This window comes from Schistocerca piceifrons, chromosome X, assembly GCF_021461385.2.
Source record: "Schistocerca piceifrons isolate TAMUIC-IGC-003096 chromosome X, iqSchPice1.1, whole genome shotgun sequence".
In the NCBI taxonomy this organism is placed as follows: Eukaryota; Metazoa; Arthropoda; class Insecta; order Orthoptera; family Acrididae; genus Schistocerca; species Schistocerca piceifrons.
The window spans coordinates 320,851,005-320,863,688 of NC_060149.1; the positions used below are offsets into that span (position 1 = coordinate 320,851,005).

General features: G+C 44.2%; 1 protein-coding gene across 1 annotated transcript in view; it reads right to left on the reverse strand.

Annotated features, from left to right (window-relative positions):
- LOC124722931 (phosphonopyruvate decarboxylase-like) overlaps positions 1–12,684 on the reverse strand; it is a 107,306-nt gene that overhangs the window by 65,821 nt on the left and 28,801 nt on the right. The window contains exons 5-6 of the mRNA XM_047248092.1: positions 1,645–1,804; positions 1,006–1,168 (exon numbers count right to left, since the gene is read on the reverse strand). Coding sequence (XP_047104048.1) covers positions 1,006–1,168; positions 1,645–1,804 — 323 coding nt within the window. The remainder of the gene's footprint in view (positions 1–1,005; positions 1,169–1,644; positions 1,805–12,684) is intronic.

Genomic DNA, 12,684 nt, shown 5'->3' on the forward strand with positions numbered 1-12,684 from the left:
CCTTTTTGTAACAACCTGTATAAAATCTCAAATCTATCTATGATAACGAATATAGGCCTGTATCTATGATAAGGAATACAGACCTGTATTCGTTATCATAGATAAAGTTGAGACTTAATATGTCTCTGGAACATATAATTTCATTTGATTAATGTATGACCTACATCTGGGATACAGGTAGGATTATCCTCATTTCGTTCAATTCTAAGGTGCTATTCTAATGTTGGAGATCCTCTGCCGCATCTGCCTGATACCCTTGGGTACAGCCGGCCGGAGTGGCCGTGCGGTTCTAGGCGCTACAGTATGGAACCGAGCGACCGCTCCGGTCGCAGGTTCGAATCCTGCCTCGGGCATGGATGTGTGTGATGTCCTTAGGTTAGTTAGGTTTAATTAGTTCTAAGTTCTAGGCGACTGATGACCTCAGAAGTTAAGTCGCATAGTGCTCACAGCCATTTGAACCATTTGAACCTTGGGTACAAATTTTAATTCATTGCTTCAGCCTGTATTCATTATCACAACGTGAGACTATGCGACAATTAGGATGACGTATTTAAGAGTTCAACGACTGATATGTGGTCTACGATATGAAATTTTTAGTCTTTTTATCTCCAATGAGCATGTGTCATCCCTGCTGTACCCTGAATTAAGAAGGATACGAATAGATATACCTACACAGACCTACTCATGGACAGTACACTCTGGAAAATAGTTTCCGCAATAGATAAAAAACTACGTTTTCGGTACTGTGTGATTTCGCCTAATACCAATGTTCACTTAATACTGCAAAGACGACGCACTTGTTAGCGAATCAAAAATAAATAAATAAATACGATAGTAGCACTAAAATGGCTTGTGAAGTATTCTTTTCTGTGATGTATTTATAAAGAGAAAAGTGATGGAGAGTTAATGTTAACGACCTGTCCACAGCGAGGTTACTAGAAACGAAGTTCAGTTGGAGAAACATGCAAGTAGCCACGTACGCTCTCTGACACACAAAATACATACCTTGATGGCGTTATCTGTAGCTTACAAGGAAGAAATGTCTGCCTCCTGACGAGTAAAGCGTAAGGGCAACTGTTCGCTTCCATATACCGCTTGGCTTTATTCAAAGTTCTTTTAGCTCCCTCGATGTAGTCGGGTAGTGTAGTGTATTCAATACCCACAGCCTCTGTAAAACATGATGAAGTAGCAAATAATTTCTTGTTACAGATGTCTATATGTTTATCTAATTATATAGTTGATGATGACCAAATAAACATTTATAAAATTTGCCCTCCATTGACAATTTCGTGTTTACAGAAGACTATACGTCTGCTAGTATCCAAATACGCAACGAGATACTTTCAGCGCATTCACAGAATTATTTATTACATTTGATAATTATGCTTTGCTGTGCTGGCGTATTTGTCACATACCTGCGACTAATCCAGTGAATATCCAGCATAATGCTTTTCTCCTAAAGAACTGTGTGGGATTTTCCTTATGGAAGACTTTCTTAGACCCCTTTCTGCATCACGGAGTAACATCTCCACGATTACGTTATGTGTGAATGCATCAGATCTGTGGGAAGTTTTCTGTTAAACAACCCTAGAATTCTAAGCCGCGTCCTACGTCGAGAAGGAAGTTACGGTTGTCTCTACTTACCTAGTATCCTTGGTGTTATGTGTCCCTGCAGCAAATGCTGTGGCTCATCGCGCTTCCCAGGTTCACCACGCCAACCGATAAGCAGCAACATTGGTATGGAATACACTTCTCCAGATGCTAGAGATACTAGTGGGTTCACAGTATTGCCGAGTCCAGAGTTCTGTTGGAACAGGCAAGATGTGTATTGTGCTATTAGTTTACAAGGTATTGATGTAGAAAACAAGTGCTGTAGAGCATGACATGCATTATATGACCATACTCATAAGGCACTGGAAGCAGATTTAATTCTTCAGCTTTTCCAGGCGTTTATGAAGTCCATAAATGTACTTGATGGCAACAATTTTGACAGTTGACGAAATATTGTGTATGTCTGGCATAACAGTCTAGCAATTCGCCTGAGAACTTGTCCCAAATATTAGGATTCGATTATACAGTATATACACTATGCGATCAAAAGTACCCGGACACCACCAAAAACATACGTTTTTCATATTAGGTGCATTGTCCTGCCACCTACTGCCAGGTATTCCATATGAGCGGTCTCAGTAGTCATTAGACATCGTGTGAGAGCAGAATGGGGCGCTCCTCGGAACTCACGGATTTCGAACGTGGCAGGTGATTGGGTGTTGCTTGTGTTATACGTATGTACGAAAGATTTCCACACTCCTAAACATCCCTATGTCCACTGTTTCCGATGTGATAGTGAAGTGGAAACGTGAAGGGACACGTACAGCACAAAAGCGTACAGGCCGGCCTCGTCTGTCGAGTGACAGAGACCGCCGACAGTTGAAGAGGGTCGTAATGTGTAATAGGCAGACATCTATCCAGATCATCACAGAGGAATTCCAAACTGCATCAGCAGCCACTGCAATTACTATGACAGTTAGGCGGGAGGGAGAAAACTTGGATTTCATGGTCGAGCAGCTGCTCATAAGCCACACATCACGCCGGTAAATGCCAAACGACGCCTCACTTCGTGTAAGGAGCGCAAACATTGGACGATTGAACACTGGAAAAACGATGTGTGGAGTGACGAATCACGGTACCTAATGTGGTGATCCGATGGAAGGGTGTGGGAACGGCGAATGCCCGCTGAACGTCATATGCCAGCGTGTGTATTGCTAACAGTAAAATTCGGAGGCGGTGGTGTTATGGTGTGATCGTGTTTTTCATGGAGGTGTTGTTTTGCGTGGCACTATTACAGCACTGGCCTACACTGATGTTTTAACCACCTTCTTGCTTCCCACTGTCGAAGAGCAATTCGGGGATGGCGACTGCATCTTTCAACACGATCGAGCATCTGTTCATAACGCACGGCCTGTGGCGGAGCGGTTACGCGACAATAACATCCCTATTATGGACTAGCCTGCGCAAAGTCCTGACCTGAACCATATAGAACACCTTCGGGATGTTTTGGAACGTCGATTTCGTGCCAGGCCTCACCGACCGACATCGATACCTCTCCTCAGTGCAGCACTCCCTAAAGAATGGGCTGCCATTCCCCAAGAAACCTTCCAGCATCTGATTGAGCATATGCCTAAATGCTGAGGGTGGGCCAACACCATATTGAATTCCAGCATTACCAGTGGAGGGCGCCACGAACTTGTAACTCATTTTCAGCCAGGTGTCCGGATACTTTTGATCACATAGTGTACAATTAACTGTCTAAGAATTTCTAACTATCCCGTATGCATATGGGAGAGGACTTCGCCCATAAATATTTGTCTGCTTATTCATTAGCGTGAAGTGGTACATCACATTATTATCTAGTTTACCGTGACTCGCAATGAGAATTTAGTAACGTAAGTAGAGGAACATTTCCTTTATCTGAATCTACGGCTGTAAAATATTTATCGTGCTTAGCTAGCAAATGCTTAGAAAGAAACATGTAGAGGGTGCTAGTTAGTCCTGTTGTACTCATCTGGTTAAGTAATTTTACAGTTACGATCATTTTTTTCGGATAAACTCTAATTATTTTTACTTCTAATTTTATTGAGCTCTTTCTCTTCCATCCTAAAGTAGGTTGTATTACACATACTGAGTTCCAGAAGTTATGTGATAGAGACTGTTTCAGACCTGAAATAATCTACGTATAATCATACACTGAGGTGACAAAAGTCATGGGATACCCTCTAATATCGTGCCGGAACTCCTTTTGCCCAGCTTAGTGCAGCACGTGGCATGGACTCTACAAGTTATTGGAAGTTCCCTGCAGAAATACTGAGCCATACTGTCTCTGTATTATTTCCGGTGCAGGATTTTGTGCACGAAGTGAAGTCTCGACTATGTCCCATAAATGTTCGACGAGATTCATTTCGGGTCATGTGGAAGGCCAAGTCATTCGCCAGAATTGTCCAGAATGTTCTTCAAACCAATGGCGAACAACTGTAGCCCGATGACATGGCGCACTGTCATCCACAAAATTTTTGCCGTTGTTTGGGAACATGAAGTCCATGAACGGCTGTGAATAGTCTCCAGGTAGTCGAACATAACCATTTCGAGTCAATGATCGGTTCAGGTGGACCAGAGAACTCCGTCCATTCCATGTAAACCAGCCCACACCATTATGGAGCCACCACCAGCTTGCATAATGTCTTGTTGACAACTTAGATCCATGGCCTCGTGGGATCTGCACCACACTCGAACCCTACCATCACCTCTTACCGACTGAAATTGGGATTCATCTGACTAGGACACGGTTTTCCAATCGTCTAGAGTCCACCCGACATGGTCAAGAGCCCAGGAGAGGCGCTGCAGACGATGTCGTGCTCTTAGCAAAGGCACTCGTGTCGATTGTCAGTTGCTCTAGCCCGTTAAAGCCAAATTTCGCCGCACTGTCGTAACGGATGCCTTCGTCGTACGAGCCACATTGACTTCTGTGTTTATTTCATGCAGTGTTGCTTGTCTGTTAGCACTGACAACTCTATACAAACGCCGTTGCTCTCGGTCGTAAATTGAAGGCCGTCGGCCACTGCATTGTCCGTGGTGACAAGTAATACCTGAAATTTAGTATTCTCGGCACACTATTGCCACTGTGGATCGCGGAATATTGAAGTTTCTAACGATTTCTGAAACAGAATGTCCCATGTATCTAGCTTCTACTACCATTCCGTGTTCTGTTAATTCCTGTCGTGCGGCCATAATCACGTCGGAAACTTTTCACATGAATTACCGGAGTGCAAATGACATTTACCCCAATGCATTGCCCTTTTATACCTTGTGTATGCGATACTATCGTCATCTGTATATTTTCATATCGTTATCCAATGACTTCTCACCTCAGTGTACTTTCGAATCTTAGAATACTAAAGCTTAATACACAAAAAATACTGAAAACAAAATTATATGTTATACATCTATCCTAGTGAGTCAACATTTGTACTGGCAGCTGCGTAAAGCGTTAGGCTGATTATTTTATTGAAGTTTCGCCAATGGAAACGGACAATTGCTAGCTTTTATATCTCTGCATAAATGCTTCATTCTTAATTTCTTTGCTTGTCTGTGTGCTCATGAGAGCTCGTCTTGCATGTAAGAATTTTGTTGCGTAGCTTTATGCTGGCGTGAGCGCAACTGCCGCCTGACTTACGCGCCAGGGAATACATCAGCCGAATAGAAACATGCCATTGTACATGACTTGTGCAAAGTATTTAGTTTACTTTATTGCATACTGTCAGTTCTTTAGATTCTTTCACGTATTTAATTACTCTTATCTAGCAACGAATTGGCTTGGGACTACGTCAGTTTTGCCAGGAGCGTCAAGAGTTGACCATGGTGCACAAACATCTAGGAATTGTGTTGATCGCAGTTGACAGGTGCAGGGATTCTTTCAGTCTTCGTGGCATCTCTAGTGTCTCGGATGTTACCCATGATTTCTGGCGCCACCACATCTATTGTTAGTGGGAACTGGAAGTATTACCACCGGTATATTCTAGCAGATCCATGTAATTTCCGCAATGATTCCGATGATGCGTTGTGGCACAGTCATATTATTTGATAAATATACAAAACTTTTAAATATATTAGAAAGTACTAGACTGTCTAGTACTTGACATTGATGTAAGCGTGCAGGTGCTGTTAGTTGCGCTTCTACATCTACATCTACATTTATACTCTGCAAGCCACGCAACGGTGTTTGGCGGAGGGCACTTTACGTGCCACTGTCATTACCACCCTTTCCTGTTCCAGTCGCGTATGGTTCGCGGGAAGATACGTGATCTCCTCGGGAGGTATAAGTAGGGGGAAGCAATATATTCGATACCTCATCCAGAAACGCACCCTCTCGAAACCTGGCCGGCAAGCTACACCGCGATGCAGATCGCCTCTCTTGCAGAGTCTGCCACTTGAGTTTGCTAAACATCTCCGTAACGCTATCACGCTTACCAAATAACCCTGTGACGAAACGCGCCGCTCTTCTTTGGATCTTCTCTATCTCCTTTGTCAACCCGACCTGGTACGGATTCCACATTGATGAGCAATACTCAAGTATAGGTCGAACGAGTGTTTTGAAAGCCACCTCTTTTGTTGATGGACTACATTTTCTTAGGACTCTCCCAATGAATCTCAACTTGGCACCCGCCTTACCAACAATTAATTTTAAATGATCATTCCACTTCAAATCGTTCCGTACTCATACTCCTAGATATTTTACGGAAGTAACTGCTACCAGTGTTTGTTCCGCTATCACATAATAATACAATACTGGATCCTTCTTTCTATGTATTCACAATACATTACATTTGTCCATGTTAAGGGTCAGTTGCCACTCTCTGCACCAAGTGCCTATCCTTTGCAGATCTTCCTGAATTTCGCTTCAATTTTCCAATGCTGCAACTTCTCTGTATACTACAACATCATCCGCGAAAAGCCGCGTGGAACTTCCGACACTATCTACTAGGTCATTTATATATATTGTGAAAAGCAATGGTCCCATAACACTCCCCTGTGGCACGCCACAGGTTAATTTAACGTCTGTAGACGTCTCTCCATTACTATTTTAAAGACTCCAATAATTTAATACACATTTTGAGTTTGTTTTGTTTTTGTTCTGCACTAAATCTTCATCTACATTTACAAAATTTTTGTATTGCATGTGCTACATTTCTGCACTGCTGTAACCTTCACACGGGTCACGCAAAATCAGCAACTGGACAACGTCTTGAGATGGGTAAAAACATGTACATTGTTCCGTAGCCCAGATCACTAACGCACGCCTGAGTGGAGGCTCTCGATTTGGAGGTAGCCAGTTCGAATCCTCGTGGTCGAAGAAATTTTCATCGTCACCATTTGTCCGGCAAGTTCTTGATCACCAGACTTTGTGCCAATGTCATGGATTAAATATCATACTTCTGTAAAGCGTCTCATGAAGTGATGGCATGTGACACTGTTGATGATGGTCAGTCGGTTGGGCACATCAACATCAGCGATCGTCTTGGTGCTATTAGAGGGGGTTTAGATTATCTGTGGGTACCAGGTTTAACTCTCTCCATGCTCTGATTGTCCCACAACACAAACGTAACAACAAACTATACACACACCCATTACAGTCACACACAACAGACACACTTAAGACCCAGCTCTTATAAATCGTGAGGATGGGGGCCATTGTGAGGGGCGAAAGAAAACGCTTTTTTCTTGATCTTTGACAAAATTAGATAATGCCGTGTATCCTTATTACACAAATCCGAGATTTTGGGCCAGTGTCTACTGCGCTCTACCTTGCCTGTTGTTATGGTTATTGACGTTCAGTCCCCACTTGGTGGGTCAATAGCTTCCTTTCTTTAGTATCTGACAGTGATTCGGACTCTCCGCCAAGCCAGAGTATCGATTTAGAAGAAAAGTCGGAGATACTTAGGCATTGCAGCACGGTCGAGCTCGCTTCCATGGAGGGTGCAACCACTGCCAGCGTGTCATGTGGGCCCATATTCTCAGTTGGACTTCCAGTAAATACCATAACCCTGCTCTTGTTCCTCAATTGCTTGCTATTCTCTGTAGCCTTCGGTATGCACCATTGATAGTTGAGTGATTGATCTTCACTGTGTTTATGTTTACGATTACAATCTCTCCCTGGACTGCTTTGAGCACGCTTACGTCGGCTTTCGCTATCCTCCCGACTTTGCTTCTGGCTGCCTGTTCACTTCGAGAACTTTGCCGACGCCGACTCTACAGAAACCCCTTTTTGTTCCACTGGTCTCTGTGTCACCCTCGGTGTAGATGACCTAAAACTCTGTTTTTCCTATGCAGACTAGGATAGAAAAGTGGCGACGAGTACTTTTTCTCCATGCAACTATTCAGTGTGAAGAATGGGCCCTGAATTTTTGAAAGTTGTGGCAGCAGCGATTACAGCTGCAACAACAACAACAACAACGGCAACAGCAAGAAAAGCTGCGGGAGGTCCAACAGCAACAGCAGAAATTGCACGACTGCAAAACCAACAACAGATTGCACCTGCAGCGTCATCACCTTCCCTCAGCCACCTGCTTGCTTCGACAAGGCGAACGGGAACTGGAAGTTGTGTTTATGTCGTTTTGATCTTCACTGCAAGGCAAATCAAACAACTGGGTTTGAACGTCAAAGTGAACTTTTACTGTTTCTAGCAATAAATTTACTACGTGGTGCAAGAACTACACCCACTCTCAGACACTTACAGTTTGAGCTTTGATGATGTTTATGGTTTGCTGACTGACTATTATGCTTACCGAAGCCACGTAGAAGCAACTGGGTTAAGCAACGTAAACAAGCGTATGCAGCATGAGCTGCTGACTTACAAGGCTCAGTAAACAAGTTTCATTTTTCCTGCAAAATGTATGACGCGTCTTATGTAGAACTATTATTGCAGAAGTACTGGGAACGAAGATTACATTGGTGACTTCTGTGAACAGATGAATGTAAAACAAATCACCTCTACTACGTAAACAAATAGTTATTTTAGAACTTTGTTTGGAAGTTAATGTATTTCAGCAGTTTTTTTATGGAATCAAATTATTTTTGGTTTTACCGATAAGTAAGTCTTTTAACAGTTTAAGAGTGATCTGAGAATTGTATCTTGTGTACATTAAATATATTTGTCGGCAAATTTACATGATTATGTACGTTTTTCCCTCCCTGTGCCATACTTCCCCACTATTCCCTATTGCCCTACAAGTGCAAGTTACTTTTTAAACTTTGTTTTCGGCGGTAAATTTTTTAAATTTTGCTAAGAGAAATGGAAATATTTACTGCAATATAGTTGCCTTTGATGATAAAGTATACTTGAGACCTAAGAAACAGTTCAATTTCGAGATAGAACAAACAACAGATGAATCACCGAGACAGTACAAATGACGTCACGTCGTTGCCTTCATTCTGAACGTTTCCCAGTGGGGACCAGCTGCAGTATGCGCGGGCAGAATTTGGTCACATGTGGCACACGGTATATAGATTCGTTCGTGGCTGATAATAAGACACCATGAGTTGCGTTAAGCACGTCGAATCGGATGCAGGTTCTACGCACGTGCAAACTTTCGGTCGGATTACGTACATTTACAGAGGTGGACTGGTATATTTCGAGGAAGCTGGTGAATGCTTCCCTGGAGTCGGCCAACCCCGCTGCACGCCAGACAACACCCTGTCACCCTGCAGAGTAGCAGATGACACCCTGTTTCTGTTGCCACTTCATAGGCTGTAATTGGGAATTTGTATGGAAGTTATGCTGAATGGCTTCCTTGGAATCGGCAACCCTGATGCACTGCAGAAAGCACCCTGCTGAATAACAGATGGCGGCATGTTTCTGTTTCTACATCATGTACTGTATTTGGGAATTCGTCAACGGTGTGTTCCTGATTGGTGTCCAACGTAAAACACAGAGATTGGAGAGTTTGGTGCCTTGCCGCTAGGCAAGTGGGGAAGTGCATCCGCATTTGATTACTGCATGGCAGACCTATAACGGCTCTGTTAGTTAACAATGTCCACAGTTGCAGCCACGGCACTGTCTTATCAGCAAATACTTGTGAAGCTGACAATTCATACCATGGGCTTGAAGCTACGCAAACGACGTCAGTAGATGTTCCAGGCGTTTCTCCCACGCGGACCTGGTAATTAATAAGTCATCTAAACAATTAATACAATTGAGGATACCTCGCATGAATTGCACAATGACAGGATCTGCTGCAACACCAAATGGTAATCTATTACAACGATACACGCCGAATGGCATATTACTCACTAAAAACTATTTTGTCTTACCACCTACAGGTAATTGAAAATAGACATCAATGAGATCTGTTTTAGAATATTAATGCCCCTAGCCAATTTTGCTAACAATTCCTCTGGCCTAGGGAATTGAGTTCAGATCTATGTTAGCTTCGCTATTAATAGCAAACTTAAAGTTGCCATAACTCATCCGTTTGGCTTTTTTAGTACTACCAAGGGTGTTGCCCATTGGCTGGACGATACTGAACAATCCCTTTAGTTCTGCTTTAACTTGATCGCACATACTGAAAGGCACTGTAAGTGCTCTACAAAACTTAGGCACTGATGCCTTTTTAAAGATACGTGAGCTTGAAACCCTGTTGCACAACCTAATGTAGGTTAAAACAGTTGCTTATACCGCGCACATAACGTATCAAGTACTTTCAATGGAATCATGGTTAAAACTAGATTCACTGGGTCTTGAATTTGGAAACTAAAAAGCGCAAAATTGTTAGAGTTTATTATCGCAAGGGTTAGTTACCTAGATACATTTTTATACTCAGCTTGAACTATGATCTGACCCCTCAACGGGATCGACTGTCCATTGTCAATCAGCATTCTGCACTGAGGATAGCGCTGTGGTGAGCTGACCCACCATATTTATCTACATTAATCAGAGACACTGCCGCATCTGTCTCCAACTGTAACTCCGCCGTTCGTTACTCCATTAATTTCCAGTAGCAGCATGAGCTTCTGCAGCCAGTCTGCTGCTGTTACTGGCACCGGCAAGACAAGAGTGCTTTCCCTAAATCGCTCCAGGCAAATGCCGGGATGGTTCCTTTCAAAGGGTACGGCCGACTTCCTTCCCCGTCCTTCCCTAATCCGATGAGACCGATGACTTCGCCGTCTGGTCTCCTTCCCCGAAATAACGAACGAAGACAAGAGTGCAACACGCTGGCGGTGGCTGTCGTCGCCAGCTGGCCAAGGCAGACACTTTCTAGATGCTCCTCTTTGCGGCATGTAAACCTGGTGATGTTACAGAACGAGCAGTGACATCGTTTATATGTTGGTGCTCAATCTGACACGATTTGGTTGCACTAACTTTTCTGGAAATCTTCGACAACGACGTGTAGGGTAGTTTTCTATGAGCTACCGCTTGGTTTGCTTCTATTTATGAACGTCTACCAATGACGAGGACGGTAGATCGCTAACTACTGAATTCGCATCGCCGTACTACCGAACGATGGGAGCTCGATAGATCGGATAATAAAGTTGATTTGTCATTATCAGTTGATTATATAGCATAACGGTGGCAGCTACTATAAAGGAAGTCGACGCCAGTAGAATTGTTAAAAACAGCTTGTGCTGAGCTGTTACTTACTGATCCTTGGCAATATTTAGCGCATCGCTCAGGTATGGATCAGACGAAACAGCCACAAAAGTAAATGGTACCCAGAACTTTACTAATATCGCAAGACAGTTCCAAGGAGCAATGTGGTTGCTAGTTGTTGATACCCTTTCTATGTTTCCATATGTAGCACAGATGGCTACCACCATCCGTACACCATCCATCATATTTGCAATAAAGGGCACGTTACACCCTGGTTTCCGACAATGACCCTCAGTTCATGGCATCTGCGTTGAAGAATTTCTGTAAACGCAACGATAATGAGCACCTGACTACTTCCTGTTCTATCCAGCGTCGTATTCTGAAGCGGACTGAACGGTCACGTCCTTTAAATGCAGGTGCGCAAGATGATGGTGACAGTCGACTCCGGGGAAGCAATCCCCGGCCTCCTCGCATAATACTGGTCCACCCCTGTAAATGGACTTAATCATACTGAAATTTTACACACATGCTGAACCTGCACCCTTTTATTTCTCATGCGCTAGGCTCAGTGAGCTCTCGACCCGTGGACACAGTCTTTTACCGCAAGTGCTCCAACGTATGGAGCGCACTTTGGGCCGGAACCCACGGTGGAGACAAAGCGTCTCCGTTCGCAGTAATGGGCGACAAATGTTTGAATTTACCACGGGCTAGGAGCAAATCGTCAGATATCGAAACCAGTTCCACCCGCAACGAGACGTAGCGCCCACACCATTCTCAAACGGCCGGGCATGACTCACGCAATAACGGCCAGGAAAATCCTGGTCAACAGCTCGTCTGCCACAACCATAATCTCCACTATCGCTTTAGGTGTAACAGTGTGTCGACAATGACTAGCAATAGGAGCCGGTAGAGGTGGAATCACTTTCGTCCGCTAAGCCACTTGCGGCTCCCACCAACGTCAGAGACTCCATCACCAAGCAGTCGGCTGAGGTTGAGCGTACCCGGAATGAAACACCCATGGCGGTCGAACCATTATTTCTATATGGACCACGGCCGGCACCCGCTGCCCTCAGACAGGACCAAGCAATTCCAGAATCACCTCCGACATCCGATCTGGCTCGTCACGACGAGGACACGCCGCGGGAGCCGTTGGCGGGGATCCCAGCACCATTCCTTCTTCTCCTCGACGATGTCAAGACGGTCCGGGCCATTTCCGGCCCAACTAGCTGATTAAAGGTGGGGGTGAGTGGTTTAGTATCCGACAGCGATTCGGATTTCTCGCCCACCCTGAGTATCGATTTGGAGGAAAAGTCAGAGATAATCAGGCTTCGTAGCACAGTCCCAGCTCGCTACCAAGGAGGGCGCCGCCACCGCGAGTATATCACGTAGTCCCGTACGCTGACGAGAAAATAATGTCGCGGCCGGCCTCACACTTGGTCCCTCAATTCCTCGTTATTCTCTGAAGCCTTCAGTACGTGCCATTGATAGCAAGGTGACTGACCTTGCCAATGTTTACGTTTTCGATTCGAATCGCTCCCCGCTGT